The sequence below is a fragment of the Camelina sativa genome, chromosome 5 (assembly GCF_030686135.1).
Source record: "Camelina sativa cultivar CO46 ecotype springtype chromosome 5, ASM3068613v1".
Lineage (NCBI taxonomy): Eukaryota > Viridiplantae > Streptophyta > Magnoliopsida > Brassicales > Brassicaceae > Camelina > Camelina sativa.
In genome coordinates this window covers 7,492,221-7,513,613 of record NC_141884.1, presented here as the reverse complement: position 1 = coordinate 7,513,613, position 21,393 = coordinate 7,492,221, and the positions used below count along the sequence as shown (strand labels likewise).

General features: G+C 36.3%; 5 protein-coding genes and 1 long non-coding RNA gene across 16 annotated transcripts; 4 read left to right on the top strand and 2 right to left on the bottom strand.

The window, feature by feature from the left end:
• The first annotated feature begins 2,233 nt into the window (after positions 1–2,233).
• Positions 2,234–4,267, top strand: LOC104792242 (coatomer subunit epsilon-2). Its single transcript, XM_010518343.2, has 7 exons — positions 2,234–2,725; positions 2,833–2,922; positions 3,013–3,164; positions 3,279–3,414; positions 3,508–3,663; positions 3,761–3,840; positions 3,987–4,267. Exons 1-7 carry the CDS (start codon positions 2,552–2,554, stop codon positions 4,078–4,080), a joined length of 882 nt encoding a protein of 293 aa, XP_010516645.2. The 5' UTR covers positions 2,234–2,551; the 3' UTR covers positions 4,081–4,267.
• Positions 4,268–4,483: 216 nt separating this feature from the next.
• Positions 4,484–8,825, bottom strand: LOC104786070 (putative UDP-arabinose 4-epimerase 2). 4 transcript variants are annotated; one of them, XM_010511395.2, is made up of 10 exons: positions 8,578–8,825; positions 8,080–8,174; positions 6,437–6,566; positions 6,231–6,344; positions 6,028–6,135; positions 5,839–5,930; positions 5,504–5,740; positions 5,286–5,415; positions 5,065–5,209; positions 4,484–4,975 (listed from the first exon to the last, which is right to left on the bottom strand). In XM_010511395.2, the coding sequence occupies exons 3-10, from the start codon at positions 6,521–6,523 to the stop codon at positions 4,731–4,733; spliced, it is 1,158 nt and encodes a 385-aa protein (XP_010509697.1). In that variant the 5' UTR covers positions 6,524–6,566; positions 8,080–8,174; positions 8,578–8,825; the 3' UTR covers positions 4,484–4,730. The 4 variants fall into 4 exon arrangements, with proteins under 4 accessions (XP_010509697.1, XP_010509696.1, XP_010509698.1 ...); XM_010511394.3 differs by having other exon boundaries at positions 6,437–6,561; XM_010511396.3 differs by lacking the exons at positions 8,080–8,174; positions 8,578–8,825 and adding an exon at positions 6,952–7,163 and having other exon boundaries at positions 6,437–6,561.
• LOC104786071 (uncharacterized) lies at positions 6,946–9,134 on the top strand. Of its 6 annotated transcripts, none has more exons than XR_015598486.1 (5): positions 6,946–7,064; positions 7,156–7,208; positions 7,321–7,373; positions 7,465–7,503; positions 8,818–9,134. It is a non-coding gene; the product is annotated as an uncharacterized LOC104786071 (long non-coding RNA). The 6 variants fall into 6 exon arrangements; XR_015598484.1 differs by having other exon boundaries at positions 8,812–9,134; XR_015598487.1 differs by having other exon boundaries at positions 7,455–7,503; positions 8,812–9,134.
• Positions 9,135–9,708: 574 nt separating this feature from the next.
• On the top strand, positions 9,709–11,394 carry LOC104786068 (protein PHOTOSYSTEM I ASSEMBLY 2, chloroplastic). Of its 2 annotated transcripts, none has more exons than XM_010511392.2 (5): positions 9,709–9,967; positions 10,259–10,430; positions 10,609–10,701; positions 10,794–10,928; positions 11,072–11,394. In XM_010511392.2, the coding sequence occupies exons 1-4, from the start codon at positions 9,791–9,793 to the stop codon at positions 10,922–10,924; spliced, it is 573 nt and encodes a 190-aa protein (XP_010509694.1). In that variant the 5' UTR covers positions 9,709–9,790; the 3' UTR covers positions 10,925–10,928; positions 11,072–11,394. The 2 variants fall into 2 exon arrangements, with proteins under 2 accessions (XP_010509694.1, XP_010509695.1); XM_010511393.2 differs by having other exon boundaries at positions 9,719–9,967; positions 10,262–10,430.
• A 1,003-nt stretch (positions 11,395–12,397) lies between these two features.
• LOC104786067 (uncharacterized) lies at positions 12,398–12,982 on the top strand. The gene has a single exon (XM_010511391.3). The coding sequence runs from the start codon at positions 12,425–12,427 to the stop codon at positions 12,770–12,772; it is 348 nt and encodes a 115-aa protein (XP_010509693.1). The 5' UTR covers positions 12,398–12,424; the 3' UTR covers positions 12,773–12,982.
• Positions 12,983–13,216: 234 nt separating this feature from the next.
• LOC104786066 (lysine-specific demethylase JMJ15-like) lies at positions 13,217–18,452 on the bottom strand. 2 transcript variants are annotated; one of them, XM_087513296.1, is made up of 10 exons: positions 18,200–18,452; positions 17,977–18,110; positions 16,741–16,788; positions 16,561–16,638; positions 15,986–16,471; positions 15,473–15,700; positions 14,193–15,378; positions 13,979–14,082; positions 13,704–13,889; positions 13,217–13,613 (listed from the first exon to the last, which is right to left on the bottom strand). In XM_087513296.1, the coding sequence occupies exons 2-10, from the start codon at positions 18,022–18,024 to the stop codon at positions 13,461–13,463; spliced, it is 2,517 nt and encodes an 838-aa protein (XP_087369422.1). In that variant the 5' UTR covers positions 18,025–18,110; positions 18,200–18,452; the 3' UTR covers positions 13,217–13,460. The 2 variants fall into 2 exon arrangements, with proteins under 2 accessions (XP_087369422.1, XP_010509692.1); XM_010511390.3 differs by lacking the exon at positions 18,200–18,452 and having other exon boundaries at positions 17,977–18,142.
• Positions 18,453–21,393: the final 2,941 nt, after the last annotated feature.

The window sequence follows — 21,393 nt, the reverse complement described above, 5'->3', positions numbered from 1 at the left end:
CAGAGTCAATGTACAAAGCCTACAATGCTACTACACTACATTGGCAGCAGTCGGACCAACTATCTACTGCACCGTCAATGACATGGAAAATAGATGCGCACACTACTACTACTACAAACAAATGCTCAAGTTTGTCTTTTTCATTTAGCTTAAGGAACAACAATATGGTTTACCAATGTTATCAACCTTAAATCAATTCTACAATTCGAAATAGAAATCTCTGTTTTTCTCCTTCTTAAACAATAGCGACGCCTCCAAAAGAATTAAAACAAGAGAAACAAAGAACAAACCTGAAAGTATAGAAAGTAAACAAAAGATATAAAAAAAAAATTAAAGTCCGCCGCTTACCATCACATCAAAATCAGAACATAAAAGATCAAAATATGTTGAAAAAACTTCCCACAATCCATCTCAAGAAAAATGTCTCCAAGTATTACGACCAACAAGACATAGATATATGCAAAGAGGTCTTTACCTTCAGGGACAACTACATCATAGAAAAATTCGGCTTAGAAAAACTGGGCTATACAAAATCAAAAAGAATAACCAAATCAAAGCAAGGCAACACAAGCAACACTTTCAGAAGATCAGAGAAACATAACTAGAAACCAATTAACATTATTTGATAGCACTTCAGAAAACCATCACCAAAGACAAAGAAGGTAAGAGATGCACACACCTTTAGTAAACTAAAGAGATTCAGAAATACGAGTGCCACAATCAGATAACCATAGCACTAAATTATATGAAAATGAAAACCGAGCCAACAAAAAACAACCCGGACTGTATAAAATAACAGCAAGATAAACAAGAAAATTAATTTTTCCCAAAACACAACTCACATCGAATCGAAAAAATCACTCTGAGGACAAACGGAAAAAAAGAATACAACTAAGAACATAAAAACAACTCACAACTTAATTACAAAATCTAAGAAAGACAACACATTTTCATATAAAAAAATTTGAACACAAATTCACATTTACGTTTAACGAAATCAACAGGGGGATAACCAAATATCCCCTACAGATGCGAAGCGAGCAGGAAATAAACCAAATACGCAAATCCAAAAAAAAAATGGATATATGAAATGGATGACTGAAAAAACGATTACGAGCATCAAAGAAATAGGTTCAATACTCATATTGTCCTCTAGATCGCAAACATTGCTCTTCTCCTATCCGTTCACCAGGACATCGGATTTGAAAAAGAAAAAATCCATTCCCAACTCAATAACATACAAATAATCACCCAATAGACCAACACATTATAAGCCTTATAGAAAAATTGGGTCCAATGGCTGAAACAAAGAAAAATAGCCAAAAAAAAAATGTAAGTTATTGATTTTATTTACTTTTCTTAATAAAATCGACAACCTTTTTCACTCCAAACACTTAAACATTGACAAAAAAAAAAACTACTCCCACAGTTTACTAAATACATATGAAAATATTAAAAATTCTAACCCAAAACCAAATATAAAACCAAATAACAATCCAACCATAAAATGACAAATAATAATAAATTAATCAAAACTAACAACTACAGCCAAACAACAACTTTAACTACACAATGTTAACTTCTCATTAGATTTTTTTTAAAAATATTAAAAACACACAAGATTATCTCAATTTTTGAAAAATGAACAGCGATATGCTTGAAAATATCCAACAAAACAACATAACCACCCAAATTAAATACAAAAACAGACGTAAAGATGAATCTATGTAACCAAAAAAATAATATACACAAAAAATCCGGAATTCACCTTAATCTAATTCTCGCGCGTAGCGCGGTCAATTGCTAGTTGTATTATAAAAGTTGACAAAAACATAAAACAATAATGAGTCCATTAGTGTATTAGACACTTTTGCATGACTAATAATTAATCACGAAATTTTTGCATGATAGTAAGAACCAAACTGAAGGTGCTTATTCCACCAAGTAGATAGATTTTACATTTAAAAGGTGCATGTAAGTAAGTAAGTAATGTCTATGACGACCGTAACACGTTTTCTATGACTATTCTAATTAATACAGCTAAAAACCATTTACATTGAGAATTGCAAGATCGTTACCAGTACAAATTGATTCAACATTAGAGTAATTGACTAATGTTATTGGGTTGTGTAGCACGTGTACGTACTACTTTGCACATGTAAAATGGATATTGACTTTACGTAAACTCGTACCATTCCCTTTAAGTGCTCCCCAAGTTCATAGCCCAAAAAACAATAGTCATCCTCTTATTATGTATCATAAACATGATTATTTTAATTTGATGTATACTTAGATGTATATTTGCTATAATTTTATTAATTTTCGGATCAATGATGCATAAGCATCCGAAGCTCGTAACACTAATTATAAGCCCATGAGGCCCAAATCAGATCCAGGGTGTTAACTGTACAATTTACAAGAACAAGGGCTCTTATGCATAAGACTTGTAATTGAAGGGGTTAAATGTTATTAACCCGTTTACTTCGGTTTGTTTTTTTGTACGTTTGGTAGAGATCTTCTTCAGGAAGAAGAAGAAGAAGAAGAAGAAGCAATGGCAGCCATGGGAGCAGGACCAGACCACCTCTTCAACCTAAGAAACAATTTCTATTTAGGAGCTTATCAAACAGCGATCAACAACAGCGAGATCCCTAACCTCTCTCCGGAAGATGCCGTGGAACGCGATTGCTTCGTCTTCCGCTCATACATCGCTCTCGGTAGCTATCAGGTTTCTCCATTGATTCACCTCCTCGATAACAATGTTCTTCTTCTTCAATTTCGATTTCGTTTCGGTTTTTGAATCTGTTCTTTGAAATTTTTGGTGTTGTAAAAAAGCTTGTCATCAATGAGATCGATGAATCAGCCGCTACTCCACTACAAGCAGTCAAACTCCTCGCTATGTATCTATCAAGTCCTCAAAATAAAGTAACTCAAGCTTTGATTTGTACATGTTATATAGTACATGTCAAAGAGATTCGAATCCTGATATGGAACGGTTGTTCTTGGTTGGTTCAGGAATCAACAATTTCGAGTTTGAGAGAATGGTTAGCAGATTCAACAATAGGAAACAATGATACATTGAGATTGATTGCTGGTGTTATATTCATGCATGAGGAAGATTATAATGAAGCTTTGATGCATACTCATGCTGGAGGAACTATGGATTTGTAAGACTTTTTTTTTCGAAATTCTTTGGTGGATTGTGATTCTGTTGGTGAGAGTGGTTGTTATGTTTACATGCTCTTTGATTGTTTGTTTGTTTGTTGCTGCTTTGTTTCTAGGTATGCCTTGAATGTTCAGATATTCATTAAGATGCATAGATCAGAGTATGCTGAGAAGCAGCTTAGAGTGATGCAACAGATTGATGAAGACCACTGTCTCACTCAACTTGCTAGTGCGTGGTTGAACTTGGCAGTGGTATAATGCGAGATTTTGATTATTTTTGTTGGGCTTATTTCATAAAGAGTCTGGCTTTTTCCTTCTTATACTGAAGACTATTTATGATTTCAGGGGGGTTCAAAGATACAGGAAGCTTATCTCATTTTCGAGGATTTCTCAGAGAAGTACCCGATGACATGCTTGATCTTGAATGGCAAAGCGGTTTGCTGTATGCAAATGGGTAACTTTGATGAAGCTGAATCGTTACTGCTTGAAGCACTAAACAAGGTAAACTATAATCAGACTTGCATACCTTCTGCACTGAACTTATATCTTGGTTTTTCTGTATGTTGGCAAGTGTTTATACGAGTTGTGGTGATTGCAGGATGCTAAAGACCCAGAAACTCTTGCAAACCTTGTTGTCTGCAGTCTTCATGTCGGGAAATCATCTTCACGCTATCTAAGGTAATTTTTTCATCATCAACTCGAGTACAAGGCGTCTTTTAGAACTCACTAAAAGTTAGTTGAGAGTAATGGTATCCTTGGTTCTTATATAAAGATTGATTAGTCGTATTGGTTGAGTCCATTTGTATTCCCTATCCTTTTTGCAGCCAGCTGAAACTTTCACACCCGGAACACGTACTTGTGAAGCGTGTGTCATCAGCCGAAGACAACTTCGAGAGAGCTGTTCAATCAGTTGCCTGAAAGACTCTTCCATGGTTGAAGCTAAAAGAATTGTGTAGGATCGGTCTGCTGTACCGCATTCTCTATTAGTGTAACCAAACAACCATACTGTCTATTCGTTTCGTGATTAGTAGATTAACCAGATTTTGCCAGTAGATATGTTACAGTTACCATCTCATTACTAAATATAAAAATTCCACTTCTCGCACTGTCAATTTTGTTTTATCATTTACTTTCGAACTTAACTGATCCAGATGTGTAACCAAACCAAAGCCTTGAGGGGAACCACGTCCACGGCCAATCTCACCATTTGAGGAATCGATGGTTTGAATCCAAACTAGAAATACCAAAACAACACAAAGGCTTATCACTTGGCAAGAAAACTCCACTAAGAACCAAGATATGTCTGTCTTCCCTTTCAGGATTTTGAAAAACCTCAATCACAATAAAATATGTGATTGATATAGATTTTATATTATTAATCAATAATCTCATATATAATCTCTATATATGGTTATGAATACTATATTTACTAATAATAAACTAGAACTCACAATCTTCTACTACTTTTACTACCATTTAGAATCAAGACTCTAATAATCTCTAAAGCTATCATCTACTAGGTGAAGGAGTCCTTGAAGAGTAAATTATCACAAGAAAATGCAGAAAGGTCAGTATGCAGAAACCAAGGGGGACGATGCATAGCCATTGCGATGAAGCTTCTGCCATCTCCATGCCGTCTCCAAACTCTCATGAAGATTTGTATGCTTGGCTGTCCAATTCAGCTCTTCTCTGATCTTGCTTGGATCACTGTAAACCTCTGCGTAATCTCCTGCCCGTCTTTCTAAGTAATCGACTTTTATATCAACCCCTGTCGCCTTTTTACACGCTTCCACAAACTCCTTCACTGAGCTACCTGCTTGCACAACAATAATATCACATTGTCTACAAATTTATTCACTTCACTTCCCAAACTTTTTTGCCTACAATCTGACTTTTTTATACCTTTCCCAGTACCAACATTAAAGATCCCAACTTTGCGGGGTTTGGCCTTTTCAAGAGCTTTTACATGGGCATCAACCAAGTCCGTGACATCGATGTAATCACGTACGCAAGTCCCATCCACAGTCTTGTAGTCTGTTCCTTTAATCTGCAGATAAAAACCAAATAAACATCAACACAGATCTTTTGTAATGATGAAACATAACCAAGAGTGAGATAATCACCTGCAGCCCGGGAATGATGCCTCGTGCAGCATCAAAGCAAGCACCAGAGATACGTCCATGCTCTCTGAGTTCAGGTCTTGGAGCTTCACCCAGTCTTCCTTCAGGATCAGACCCAATCACATTGAAATATCTGAAAAACAACTCAAACTTCAGGGGAAGAGAAAACAACACACAGAGCCCTAACACACACACATAACAAAAAGAATCAACTAACAAACCTCAGGATCATAACGGCCATATTGGAATTTTTGGAAAAATCCAAGATGATATCTTCTGCCATCTTCTTAGCCTTTCCGTAAGGATTGATTGGGACCTGAGGAGTTTCCTCTGTTATTGGCATCTTCTCAGGCTCTCCATACGTAGCACATGTGCTTGAATATATCAAAGTCTTCACACCGTGAGCAGCCATCGTCTCTAAAACTACCAACGTGTTCGATGTGATATTGTGATAATACCTGCAAATGACATTAACATCAAGCTACTATATACATATATGATTCACAACAAATTTGACAGTGAAGGTCAAATCTTTCTTGAGAAGGATCAAGCTCACTTGAGAGGAAACTCTGTGCTTTCTCCAACATAAGCAACAGCGGCGAAATGCATCACAGCGTCAAATGCATTTTCAGAAAATATTTTGTTAACCTGAAAACATTTCTTATTTAGACAACACACAAAAAAAAGTTTGCCAGTTGTTTTATTGGTCTTATAAGTAGAACTATTGTATAATGAAGGATCATACCGCATTTGCATCTCCAAGATCAGCATAAATGAATTGAAGCCTTCCAGGTTCTGGAAACAGTTGTTGCAAAATCTTGACAGCAGCGAGGTTTCCTCGAGAGAGATTGTCCTGCCAAAAACATAAAAAAATTTACTCTTTTACTTGGATACAACAACGAGAAGCATGCATGAAGTTATGTAATGTTAGGCAATGAAGATGTATACCACAATGGTGACTCGGTAAGAATCCTTTAAAAGGCGTAAAGCTGCATGTGACCCGATATATCCTGCACCACCAGTGACTAGAACATGGGTAACTCCTGGTTCATGTTGAGAGAACTGAAAGATAAAGAAAACATCATAACAACCACTCAAAACATTATTACTTCAAAATTGAGAAGGTGTATCAATAACATTGTAGGAAGTAATACCACGCTTGGGGTGTTGAAGGTTGGGGATTGCTTGAGCAAGAGAATGCACATTGCTGTAAGTGTCATGGCCATCAGAATCTTCCCCATGTAATTGTTGTTCTTTTTTGGGTCTGCAAAATCCAATCCTACACTCCAAACATCACCAACACGTGTGAACTTTGAATCCAAATTAGAAGCACAAAAAAAAAAAAAAAGCTTTTGACATTGAACTGGAGCTAGCAAACTCCAAAGAATCTGGAACCTCTGTACCAACTTACCAACCACTGATGTCAACTACTTATAGGTCATGTTCGTTTCTTCACTCAGATGAATCATCTAAGTGAAGATGAAAAATGATGTTTGTTTATACCAAATTAACAGAGCATTTGAATGAATTAGTTAGATGGTTTTCATTAAACTCATCCAAAAAATTTAAAAATTTTGGCTGGGTCTAATCGGATCATTCGACTGCACATGATTCAGCTAAAAAAACAAATTGTCTAATATACCCTTGCTTACTTTAGATAATTACATACCCTTCTACTTTAGATAATCACCTCTCTCTCATTCCTCGACACTGGTTCACTCCTCTCTCATAGCCGGTGAATCGCCGCCGGTGAATCGCCGCCGGTGAATCGCCGGAGTTCAGGTTCGTTCTCTCTCTCTTGCGCTCTCTCTCTCTCTCTCTCTCTCTCTCCGTATCTATTTGTGTTTTGTCTCATGGGTTTTTTTCACTCCAGTCTAGCCGCTCCTCTTTGATCTTCTTCATCGGAGATCTCTCGCCGGAGTTCAGGTTTAGCTCCTCTCTCTCGCGATCTCTCCTTATCTATTTGTCTCTCATGCGCGCTCTCTCTCTCTCTGTGTATCTATTTGTGTCCTTGTCTCATGGGTTTTTCTCACTCCAGTCTAGCCGCTCCTCTTTAATCTTCTTCTTCACGGATCTCTCGCCGGAGTTCAGGTTTAGCTCCTCTCTCGTGATCTCTACTTATCTCTCGTTACTTGTGATTCGATTTTTACTTTAATCATTGAAATCTCGAAGTGGGTTTCAGGTGTTACGGATTGAAATAGCTGCAGCTACCGTATGAGAGGTAAGATATATCTCTGATTCATGATTTTTATGTGTATCAATGGAGATGTGTGTGATGGCTTGGTTTGATTTCTCTCTACAGCTTCACTGGTTAAGCTGATTTCTTTCTCAGATTTTTTCTTATTTGACATAACATGTTTTAAATTTCATTAAAAAAATTGTATTTCATGAAAATGAAAATTATATTATTTATATTGAGAATTTTTGAGTTTTTGTTTGGTTTTGAATGAAAATACATGAATATATATTTTAGATCAATATTTAAAATTAATATGGTTAAAATTAAGATTAAAAAATTGTTAGATCAAAACATGGGTATTTTAGTCATTATTCTAATCAAATCCATTTAGATAAGAATGTAAATAAAGCAAACAAACACATCTCCATTAAGATGAATCATTCAAATGAACTTTTTTTATTTTTGTTTGTTGAGTCATTTGACATTCAAATGACTCATTTGGATGAAGCTTTTGAATGGATCATTTGAATGAATCACACAAATGGTGAAACAAACAGGACCATAGACAAGAAGGCCAAAAAAGATGTGAAAAATCAGAGTTCTATTGTAGATGTGTACCTTCAAAAGACATAGATCTGTTTTGCCTCCCGATTCTTGCTCTGCCAAGATTCAGCATTTTGATTCTTAAAGTTTTCAGCCTAGTTCAGTTTCAGCTGCAAGAGATTAAACAACTCCAATGCTTAAAAACTCACATCTACAAAAACCTCAGTACTCTGCTAAATTATTTGTCTTTTAAAAACTTTGGGAATACAAAGTAACTCCAAAATGTGTTGGTAGGCCTTTCAGAAAAATGAAAATGCAGAATAATTAGATGTATATAAAAAACTACTACTACGTTACATATGCATATAATCACACCGACACAGAATTTCACAAAAAAAGGCCAACATTGTAGCCTGAAGATCAGTAAACACAGAAAAAAGCTCTAGAAAGCAAAAAAAAGTTGTAGAGACTGGACTTGACCAAGAAGCAGAAACGGAAGAACAAGAAAGCTTAAATGGTTAATTACAACGAAAACGACATTAATATCAAAATCAGAGCGAGAGAGAGACGAACCTGACAGAGGAATGATAAAGACTCAAAATTTACTCGTGGGTTGATCTTCAATAGTAAGAACTAAGAAAGATTCGATCTCAAATTCTAAGCAGAGACGGAGAGGAAAAACGTATAAATAAGGAAAGCAAATAGAGCGGTCTTGACGGTGAAAGACTGAGAGAGAGAGAAGAGCTATAAAGTTTGTAAGTAAATGATAAATTTATTAATGAGGTGTTGTTTTGTTTATATAAAAAGAAGCAGCGAATGAGATTGCAACAGACGTTATAAGGGACGCGGTGATTTGGAACGAGGAAGCCCCAGCAGCTGACGAACTCTCCGCTGACATGTCGGTAAAAAAGTCTCTACGTGTCTTTCACTTCATGGCCAAAACTTTACGACCTCTTGACCACAAAGAAAAACCATTATTGTGTACCACATATTTATCGAAATTGTTACTATAATGATATGAAAAAAACATATTGGTAGTTGATACTTGATAGAGTGTATCTTTGCATGTGAAGTACTTTTATTCAATTAAATGATTTGTCGTATAAATTGAAATTTTACTTTGATTGACCTTTTAATGTGGAAAATAAATTGACTAGAGTAAACCACGTTGACTTCATTGCATTTAGACAAGTTTGCAGGTAGAGCACATCTTGAACAAGCAAAGCAAAGCAACCGACAGTACCCATGCACATTGACTTCATTAGATCTCGAGACCATATATTCCTCCCTCTATATATTTCTAATTTCTTTATCATATACATCTACATGACTACATTCAATTCATTGATTAAACTACATTTCATATTTAAAAATTGAATTGTACTAGCAAGTTGAAAAAAAAAACCACATAAGTCGAAAGAAAAGTGAACAACCATATTTGTGTTCTATTCAAAATGTGATATAAAACGTAAAATAAAAATAAAATGTGATAACAATAAATTCTTTATGAAACTGCAAATTTAAACTTAAAAATAAAAACTATCAAGTCTGTTATGGAGCAGGCCTAACGGGCCTGTGGGGCCTTTTAAAACATCTATGACTTTTTTTTGTTCGAAACTAAAAATGGATGGAAATTTGAAATTGAAAAATTCACGTACCAATCTGTAAAAACAATAAAAGTATTGCAACAAAACGAAAAAATCTAAAACATCCTATAGATGGTTTTGGGTGTCTCTCTGGTTCGCCAGAAAAATTATGACCGCAGACTGAAAAATAAAATAAAAAAATGGCGGCATCATCATCTCATCTCTTCTTCGCACTCCCTTCGTCGCGTCTCCATACACCTTCTCCAGCTGCACCAAACCGGAACCGAGTCCGTGTCCTTGCAAAATCATGCCCGGAGAATCAAAGCTTCGATTCAAACGATTCAGATTCTTCCTCGGAGACTTCCGACAAAACGCAGGTTAATAACTTAACTTGGCCTTTCTTCGTGCAATACTAATTTGTATCAGCTGCATAAATGTTTCAATTGATTGTTTCGACTCTGCTATTGTTTTGATTTGCTCACGTTCTCTAGTTGCTATTGTGTTAAGAAAGTAAAAAAAATTAAAGTCTTAGTCTTTTGTTCTGCTACAAGCCTACAAATTGATACATCAATACTAGTGTGTCTTTGTTACTGTTTACTGTAAATTTGGAGCTGAGGTAGTTTTAGTTGTGTATGGAAGCTTGACTTGGCTTGTGATCCTGGCTGCAGCAGGGGGATCAGAAATCGGTGTCACGGAGACAGTGGATGACGGCATGTGTGTGCGGATCCGCAGCTTTAATTAGCAATGCTTATACCTTTGTCTCTGTGGAAAGTGCAGCTGCTTTAGACAAGAAACCAGGAGGTTCATGCCGTAACTGTCAGGGCAGTGGTGCTGTTCTTTGTGAGTCTCACTCTTCTTTCTTTTGTTTTCGTGTTGTATTGATATAAGACCACAATATCAAAGTGAAACTAAACATATTGAGCACCTTGCTATGTTAAAGGTCACAATGATTCTGTATTTGAGCTTTAGTACTGATGCCATGCTCATATGGTTATAATTGTATTTTCTTATGATATAGGTGATATGTGTGGTGGTACAGGAAAATGGAAAGCTCTCAACCGAAAACGTGCCAAAGATGTATATGAGTTTACGGAATGTCCAAATTGTTACGGTTTGTGTCTCTTTCCTACTATTTCTTTAGTTTGGTGATGCTTGGGATAATGGATTTCCCTGATTAATTTGGTGGCTCCTATTGCAAAACAGGTCGAGGAAAGCTTGTTTGCCCGGTCTGTTTAGGTACAGGTTTACCAAACAACAAAGGTCTTCTTAGAAGGCCTGGTGCTCGCGAGCTACTCCAAAAGATGTACAACGGTCGGCTCCTTCCTGATTCATGAGCAGGTAGGTATAGGTCCATTTAATTATTACTTTCACATGGAGATTATTGTTTTGGCTACGAATGAAAAGATTGGTCAGGACATACTAGCATAAACCACTATAGTTTTTCCTGTTTCTGATCCTTCCATCTCTTGGACTTCTCACAGATTGTGTTACTGCAAATCTTGCTTTTAAGCACAGAGTCAATAGACATGATTACAGCAGCGGAAAAAAACTTACACATTGAGGAAGCATGGAAAGTATAGAAGAATTTGAACAATTCAACATGTTTTTGTAATGTGATAAGTTTGAAGGTGATGATCTCTTCTCTCTTATCTCTTCTCAATTCCCCAATACAAACTATGAACCCTAACTGATAAGATTGGAGTTACAGTTCTCCTCTCTTATCACCTTGAACAGAGCACGCAAGCTCTCTAACAAACTCTCAACTTCAATGATCACGCAGGATGATCTATATTTTTCCTCTCTAGCTCTATTTATACTCTATCCTCTCTTTACTCTTAACATGTGCCTCTCACATGTGCTCTCTTATCATAATGTTGCTAGGTTTATGTTGTAAATGCGATAAACCTTAATATTTCCTTCTTCCGCAGACCTAGTCACCAACATGAACCATAAACGAGTCCCTGAGCTGAATCCTTAGGTGTGAGCCGAAGAAAACTGTGAGTGTAATTAAGTGTATGAGCATGATAAGGTCTCATGGCCTTACTACTTCTTCCGTCCTTTTTTAGCCTCATGGCCCTCACCAATATATCACGCACACTTAATAATGGATTTAGGCATTTGTCTATGGACCTCTAAATCTACACACATCTCAATCACAAAACAATGCCTTTGACACACTTCAAAATTTGTAGAACCATATCTATTTCTTACACATACACATCATTCCATATCCAAAGTCAAGTTGGACTTAACAGGAAACAAACCAATGTTTTTTTAAAAAAAAAAAGAACACAAACCAATTTCGCTAGGGTTTGGTAAGCAATTAAGCATACAAACGTACAAAACAATAAATATGATAGTGAAATGTGAATGTTAAGAAGAATATGTAAATACATGTAAAAATACAACTGGTTTCGATATAATTAGACTAATTCAATGAGCTCTAACCAAGCTGCATGAGAGACACATGTTCATGTGCATGCCTCTATATTTATTATTAGTCAATTTTTCATGTTTCTCCTTCTGTTTTCAACCAATTTTCATGTCAAGCGTATTTTTATTTTTATTGGGAAAGTATGCATGCAACAGCCAACATGCGATACACATGCATTTGTAATTGTTAAATCAGTCCACATATTTTCGAATTCGGTACATTCGATGTTTTACAAATATTGGCACCAACTAATAGCATTTGTAGGTAAAATATATTTACATTTTGAAAAAAAAAAAAAAAATCGTAAACTTGTTTGAAAAAAAAAAAACAATTAATGGAAAAATAGGCCTATATATATACTCACACTAAACATCTGCTATTACAACACACAAAGTCACAAATGGCTTCTTCAGTCACCGCTATAGCCCTAACCCTAATCATGATCTTCAACCTCACGCCAAAAGCAACCGTTGCTCGTCGTCTCAGCGATCAGAAGCCGAGTGATGAAATGGTAGCCACCACCACCGACGAAGCGAACAACCTGCCGTTTCCACCCGGGTTGCCATTCAGCGGCGTTCCTCCGTTACCGTCACTTTTTCCGCCGTTTGTTCCTTCTCCGTTCCCTGGAAACATCCCACGTTTACCGTTTCCGTTTCCGATGCCGTCATCACCTCCGGCGCCATCTATACCTGGCTTCCCTGGCTTTAGTTTCCCTCCCCTGCCGTTCCTCACGCCTCCACCTTCGTGAACGTATAGGTTAATTAACGCCGTTGTTATAATAAATAACAATCTCGTTTGGAATAAACTCATGGTAATATCGAAAAGGATCATGTGTACTCGATGATAGTAGTATAAAATATGAGTATTTTTATGAAAAAATTAGTTAAGATATAGAGTATGTGTCGTGTCTGTATCCCAATGTTGATCTAATTAATGAATAAAGACTTCGGTTTGATCAGTTTTAGCCCTGAATTAAGATCTTGGTTTAAATCGGAGATTTGGTTTGTCCGGTTATCTTTTACAATTGAACCAGAAAAAAACGAATTGGTACGGCCGGTCGCTACTTAGACGTTGTTACGTTGAACAACAAAAGTTACAATATTGCAGTCAGAGCCTTAGATGAGAGAGAGAATATAATGCAAGGATTCGATGAAGAAAAGTCTAAGGCAAGGAAAAATTTGAGAGAAAGAAACATTTCAATGTTGTTGTGATCATAATCGATAACCTTCCCAGGTGGAAGAAACGATAGTTAAAATACAACTCAATCCTAAAACAAGAAATTAGGTCCATAAAAGGCTGTATCATTAGGTAACAAGGCTGTATCTTAAAACAATAAATTAGGTCCATAAAAGGTAAAGGCCCACTTGAGCCCATTATTCAATATCTTAATCATAATAAGTTCATAAACACTCTCTCTTCTTCCTGACGAATATTCTTCAAGTTCGGTTCAAATCGAACTCAAAAGGTCTTCCTTCGATGGATGCCATGGCATCTGCCATCGCACCTTCATTCGTTTCCAACGAATCCTTCTCATTCTTATGGTTCCAATACTCTTCTAGGCGATGGTTCGGGTCAAGAGCCTCAGTGGCCTGGAGAGATGAAGATGATAAACTTGTGTTAGAGAGAGACCAGGTACCAAACAAAAGACCCTAAGTCGATTCGATTAGTTAAAAATTTACCTGAATTACAAACTTAGAGCGGAAACCGAACATTAGTAGCCCGTCGATGTTTTCCAATGTTTGAACATTTTGTCCTTGGCTGCTGCGTTCAGTTCTCTCTTTGTTAACCCTCCTCAACACCATTTCCCAGCATTTCTGAGCTGAGAGATTACAGAAGGTATCTTCTTGAGATCCTTCCAAAGTAACCTGAAACGTTATTAACCAACAACAATATAACGTAATGTAAAGCAAATTCCAATCCTAACACAAACCAATAAGAATTGAAGGGCTTTTACCCTGAATAGTGGACCATGAGATCCTGCATCTTCAATCTCAGACATGTAATAGCTTGTTCTCATTGGATCTTGCACGTTATAGAACTTAACCCGACTCTTAAACCCTGTACAAAATAAAGCACCACAAACTTAAGCTCATTCGACTCATGCATGTGCATTAATGAAATTATTATCTTAGGTTATTTATAAATGGTTTAGGGAGATGTGCATGCACCTTTTGGGAATATAGCATGCTTGTTACACCAAAGATCTCCGATAACCAAGGAACCGAGATTTATAGGCTTGACAGAGGGAGCAAGGTTCATCATGGATGCATCATCACTGGTCTCTGACGGAGCATTCAACTCCTCATCATCCAATTGCAAGTCAAGATTCAGATCAAAATCACGAATTCTATGTGGTTCTTCCTCAACGGTAACCGGACTAGATTCTTTCTTCTGAGAGCGCTCTGAAGAAGAAGCATCGAACTGAAACTCAAGATTGAGATCAAAATCACGTCTGATCCCTGGTTCTTCCTCAACGATAACCGGACCAGATTCTTCGATGGATTTAGAAGTCCATGTTATATCATCATCTGATTCATAACCTTCTTCCAATGCTCTGGCCAATGAGCTTAACTTATCTTCGGTGTAACGATAAAGGATGAAACGATCACTTTTTTCACATGAACAAAGATCGTTCGCGTGTTTCGTGCAAGTGTATTCTCCTATAGAGCAGTTGGTGCAGCCGGAAGCCGTGAGATGCAAGTCACTTAAGCAAAAGACGCATTCCTTTTCACAGTCCAAATCAAACTCCTTGTCCATTTCTAGCAAGCTGAAACCATTTCCAAGAGCCTCAATTCTTCCTTCTTCTAGACGCAACCGAGCCTCATCAATTGCCTTAGTAAGTTCACCATTCTTCTCACAGAACCTCTTCCATCTTAAATACATTGTGCTTTCTTTCATAAGAGGTGTGATTTCACAAAGGAAATTAAAAGCTTCATAACCTGCTCCGAGGAGAAGCTTGTCATGGGATAGAGAAGTTTTCCTGGTCTCTTGGCTATAAAGTTCGATAGCATTCTGTCCGTAAGGCAACCAGTCAAGCGTAGCCAAATTTACCGCTTCAGCACAGTTGAACCCGCTGTTGAATCCGGAGTGATATGCCCTAGGGAATGTTACAATAAACTCCCCTTCTTGCTGAACCGCTCGGTAAACCGGAACTCCCTCAGCATCCAAGGTGGAAGGAGAGAACTGAGTAACAAGTCCATGAAGTAGATCAGGTTGCTCAGCAAACAGATCCGGTAGATGTTTTCTCATCGTCTCCTCCAGCGCAGTTGCATGGTTTCCTGGAACTCCATACCATACTTTTGGGGAGCCAAAGTGATTATAGTTCACTGAATATAGGTGATGGTCCTCGACATGCTGTTTACGAATCAATAATAACAAACATTTTTGGTGAAATTGAGAAAACCAAAAAAAATAATAATCATAGAGATCTGTGAGAGTGTGATCTTACCCAACAAAACGTCGAGAAACACATGCCAACATAGAGCCATGGCACGACAACACCTGAGATATCACAAGGCTCATACGACAATAAAGAGCCAGGAAGACGAGGTAAGTTATTCAAGTTCCAACCAGAATGTATGTATTGATCCACTTCAGTATCTCCAGTCAACATGTCGACTCCTTTGTAAAATCCACTTCCAAGCACCCGTCTCTCCAGGTCTGCTCCATAATAGACCTGCCAACCACAGGACATCTAATGACAAAACTGTTGACAAAAATAACTATGTGGTTTTTTTAGTTATATTTAAGAAACGCTTTTAAGTTATTATATTTTAATTTTTAGTTATTGTTTTGGGCTTTTTTTTTCTAAGTCGCAGAAATCTTTTAAGAAACCGGCAAAATCTCTTAAGTATGGCAAAATCTATTAAAATCTTATTTTTCCTGTTTTTTATTATATGGTCTACTTATTTTTAGAATCATGAATCAAAAACCAAACCATTCAAGGGGGAATGCAATGTACCTCGACTTCATCTGTTGGTTTCTCAATGATCCTCCAGTACTCACCTTCGATTTCCTCAACAGATGGGGCCCATTCGGTATCTGCAGCATTGTCTTTTCTTTCGAAGTATGATTTCTTGAAAGATCGATCATATTTCTCAAACTCCTTAAGAGTGAAATCTGAACCAGAGCTGAAACCAAATTTCTCTTCTTCGGTCTTCTCGGGAGAGGAAACGGAGCCATGTATTTTCTTGGGTAAAGCCACACTCGGCTTTCTTCCTCGTTTACGTTTTCTTCCCTTAGGTTTCTCCTTCTTCTTCATGGCCTCTCTGTTCTGAAGCAGATCCACAATCTGAATACGGGTTGGGAACTTTGTATCCTCCCATAAAGCTCTCTCCTTAAGCCGACAAGGAGGAGACCATTTCAGAGGTGGTATGATTCGACAAATACCATACGGTTCGGCGTAGGAACGTATCTTTTCAATGTAAGCAATTGGATCTTCAAAGTCCTAATAACCAAAATTCAGAATAAAAAATAAGGAAAGAACAAAACATCAACATAACCTCTGAAAACAAGATGGAGAACAGTTAGTAGTACCACTGATGAAGGGCGGAAAGTAGGAGCTACACGAATGTCTGGCCTCCGAGCTTTAGATGGATCCCATCTTCCAAGAACCTACATTATGTCAAAAATAGGTATTTGTAAGCCTTTATGGACTACATTGGATTGGTACAAAGTAAAGTTTACGCTCAGCTCCGAGAATCACTTTGGCCTTACCTTCCGATGACGGGGACTACTAGGAGGGTCTACATTAGTGTCCTTGTCCTGAAAAAAAAAAAAAAAAGAAGGACATTAGTATGCAAAAAAAATCAAGAGAAAATTAAGATGCTAGGGGAAGGCTACACTTTGATATCGAAAAACTTCAGAGTCGGATTTCCAATAAATCCAAATATGGTGATGGTGACATTAGTATGCTTGAGAAAAACATCAAAAGAAAATTAAGATGCTAGGAAGACGCTACACTCTGATATCAAAAAACCTCATAGTCGGATTTCCAATAAATCCAAATAGCAAAAGTAAATGAAAGCAAAATGGTGATGATGAAATTAGTATGCTTGAGAAAAACATGAAGAGAAAATTAAGATGATAGGAGGAGGCTACACTCTGATATCGAAAAACCTCAGAGTCAGATTTCCAATAAATGCAAATAGCAAAAGTAAATGAAAGCAAAATGGTGATGGTGAAATTAGTATGCTTGAGAAAAACATCAAGAGAAAATTAAGATGCTAGGACGAGGCTATACTCTGATATTGAAAAATCTCAGAGTCAGATTTCTAGCAAATCCAAATAGCAAAAGTAAATGAAAGCAAAATGGTGATGGTGAAATTAGTATGCTTGATAAAAACATCAAGAGAAAATTAAATTGCTAGGACGAGGCTACACTCTGATATCGAAAAACCTCGGAGCCAAATTTCTAGTAAATCCAAATAGCAAAAGTAAATGAAAGCAAAATGGTGATGGTGAAATTAGTATGCTTGAGAAAAATATCAAGAGAAAATTAAGATGCTAGGACGAGGCTACACTCTGATATCAAAAATAGCAAAAGCAAATGAAAGCAAAATGGTGTAGGGGAAATCATGACTCATGAATCAACATTAGTAAATCAAATAAGTAACAGAGTACAACATTTAAGGCAAAAGTCATAATGCAAAACCTATTTTACAGTCTCAATATTGTCAAATCAAGTATGTAAATATAGAGTAAGATCTGTAGCAATAACTAGATGATAATACTATATACATGATTCATCAATAAATCATCTTCATAACTACGCAATTAACCGATGAGATCTTTAGAACTATGGGATTATTCGAAGAATCGTCCTTAGAACTACACGATTGATTGATAAATCGTCCTTCGAACTACACGATGAGTCGAAGAATCATTCTTAGAACTATGCGATTTTTTCGATGAATCATCATCGAAAGCATATAAAGAACATCAAAAGCTTACCTCTTGGATCTGAGCAACACTGAAAGGTTCCATTGAATTGAAACCCATCACTTCATTCCACAAAACCAAGGGGACCCTAATAAGAACCGAGAAGACAAAATATGAGGTACCCAGAGGATCAGACAACCCTAACCCTATATCCAATTAAAGTGGTCAGCAAATGGTTAAAAACATATTTATAATAATAATAAAATTATAAAAAAAAAATCTTAAGATATCATACCAATCAAAAGGACAGGTCAAAATCTCTTATCCCAAACTGTGAGTCTGTGACCATAAAATAGCTTAGGCAAGTAAAAGAAAAATAAAATACCCTGAATTTGGAAAATTGATTGACCTATTTATGTAGTAAACTAGTATTGTAGTAAAGTAGTAATGAGTAAAGGAGACTCAATCCAGAACAAAAGCTAACCGAATAATTACCAGATAAAAATAAAGACAAAAATTTACAATTTAAAAAAAAACATAGATGAGTTAAATTATCGAAAATGAGTTGTTAATATAAGGTAGGTACTAACACTATATGAGTTCACCTAAGAAACATGTGCGGAAAGTGTCTTTAAAATTAAATCTCCCTGATTTATCGCACAACATATTCAAATATAATGAGCTCAATATTATTATTAACGTACTATAAAAATTGGATTTTTTTTTTTTTGAGAGTATTCAGACAGAGACAGACAAAAGAGGAAGATAGAAGCGAGACTGTGGGAAGAGGACGAGGAAGTTGGAGAACAAATAACCGCCAAAACTAAAAAACTCGTACGTACGATTCCATTTAATTTTTAAGTCAAAGATACGACATAAACCCTCCACTTCTATGTTATTTTACATTTTTGTGACATTATTCTCTTCTTTCTCCTCTTTTGTCCCTCTTCCGTAGATTTTATATGACGTTTGATTTTTCGGTTCGGTTCGGTTCGATTGAGTTAATTTGATTCTTTGGTTCAGTTGCGGTACTTTGATTCGGGTTCAAGCTTTTTAGATTTTGGAAAATTATTCTGAAATAAATCAACTTTTGTATATATATTATTTGCATTTGATTAAAATCATAATACTTGGTAAATTTCGCTCTAGCCGCTTCGATTTCTCGAATTCCGAATTTGGGTTAGATTATGTTCGGTTTTTTCACACGGTATAAAATCCAACTAGTACCATTGTACTAGAGTCTAAATATCAATCAAAAAGCAAACGGTCGATATGATTAGAGACAAATCATTTTGCATTTCTTCTGATCAAAGAAACATATTAGTCTCTTGAAGTATTAAATGATGCTTCTACACATATACAACTTGTACATATAACTTATGGAGATTTATTCAGACATCATACAAATTAAGTGATATTACTAGAACTATACAAATATTATAATCATATTTTGGGTATATTTTATATACTCAGCGTGCTCTTGTTGCACGTTATCAGAACCATACAAATCTTCTTTACGGCGGTTGTATATTAAATAAGTCTGCCGTAAAACGCTAAGCGGCAATGTCGATTAATTTACATTATGTTGCCACTGATTTAAAGAAAATGGCTGAGTTATGAGCAAACGGCTAACTTACGGGTATAATCCAGTCTGACGTTACGGCTGACTTAATGAAACATGTATGAGTTATGAGAAAATGGTTGAGTTACGAGTGTAACCCAACTGTAATTTTGGCTGAGTTTCTACCTGATAGTTGATTTGTCAAAAAATTGGCTGAGTTAATACTTTGACACGGCTTAATTAACTTTTTTCCGGATAGCTGAGTTATTAACGACGACTTACTTTTTTATGTCGTTACGGCTGATTTAGGTTTAAGTATCATAAATCTGCCGTAATGAGCTGGATTAACAAATCAGCAAAAGATCAATTACCAGAATAACATGCAATTACAGCCGACTTATGAAACGATACGGCTGAGTTACAGTTTTTCAGTTGATCTACGACATTAAACGGCTGAATTTGGCAGCCATGTTTCATTTTTAATTACTGTAATAGTATTTATGTTGCGACTGATTTATAGTTTTGTTTGTTGGCTTGTTTAATTAGGTTGATTTACATGTTCGTTTGGTGGATTTCTTGCCACTTCATCAATTAAAAAATAACGTTGAATGAATCATTTCATGTCATCATCATCAAAAGAAATATGAAACGTCTTTTTCTACTTGTCTTGTTCTTTACCTTGTTCAAAAAAGATTTACATGTTCTTCACCTTGTTCTTCACATCAACAGAGATATCCAGAACTTAAATTTTGAACATCCAATTCGTTATCATCTTCATGTTCTTCACCTTGTCTTCACATCAACAGAGATATCCAGAACTTAAATTTTGAACATCCAATTCGTTATCGTCTTCCTCATTATTCTTCATTTTTGTTCATCATGCTCTGATATGTGATGGATCCGGTTCCGGCAATTATTGTTTCCGATAATTGGGTAAAACACAAATATGTATTTAATACCGATGATAGAGGCTGTAGAGTTGTGCAGATAGATGCGAAAAACTTGTTTGATGTAGTATTGTAGTAATACATTTGTTTACTTTCGTTTATTTCTTCTAATAACTCAGCCGAGAAACAATATAAATTATTTGTTTACGTTCAGTTTTTTTTTTGTAAAAGTCAGCCGCAAGCAATATAAATCAGCCGTCATATGAATTTACGCAACATTTCATCTTTCGTGAAGAATTATAACTCAGCCGCAAAGCAATATAAGTCAGCCGTCATATGAATCTATGCAACCTTTCGACTTCTGTGAAGTATTATAACCCAGCGGCGAAGTAATATAATCAGTCGTCATATGAATCTAAATTTCGTCTTTCGTGAAGTATTATAACTCAGCCCGCTAAACAATATAAATCAGCTGCCATATGAATCTACGCAATATTTTGTCTTCCGTGAAGTATTATAACTCAGCCGTGAAGCAATATAAATCAGCCGTCATGAATCTACGCAAGCTTTTGTCTTCTGTGAAGTATTATAACTTGACAGCGAAGCAATATAAATCAGTCGTCATATAAATCTACCCAACGTTTCATCTTCCATGAAATATTATAACTCGGCCGCAAAACAATATAAATCAGCCGTCATATGAATCTACGCAACCTTTCGTCTTCCGTGAAGTATTATAGCTCAGCCGCGAAACAATATAAATCAGCCGTCATATAAATCTATGCAACATTTTATCTTCCGTGAAATATTATAACTCAGCTATCAAATCGAGTATATCAAACAAATCAATCGTCATATGTAAATCAACGACAGCGACAATCAGTCGCTAAGCATCGATAAAAACCATCTATCAGCCAAAAAACATTTTAAATCACGGATTATTTTCGGAACACTCAAAAATAAAGATTCGACACATACTAGAACATGAGTGTAGACGTAATGCAACAGCAATGACGTCGATGGAGAGAGAGAGAGAGAAAG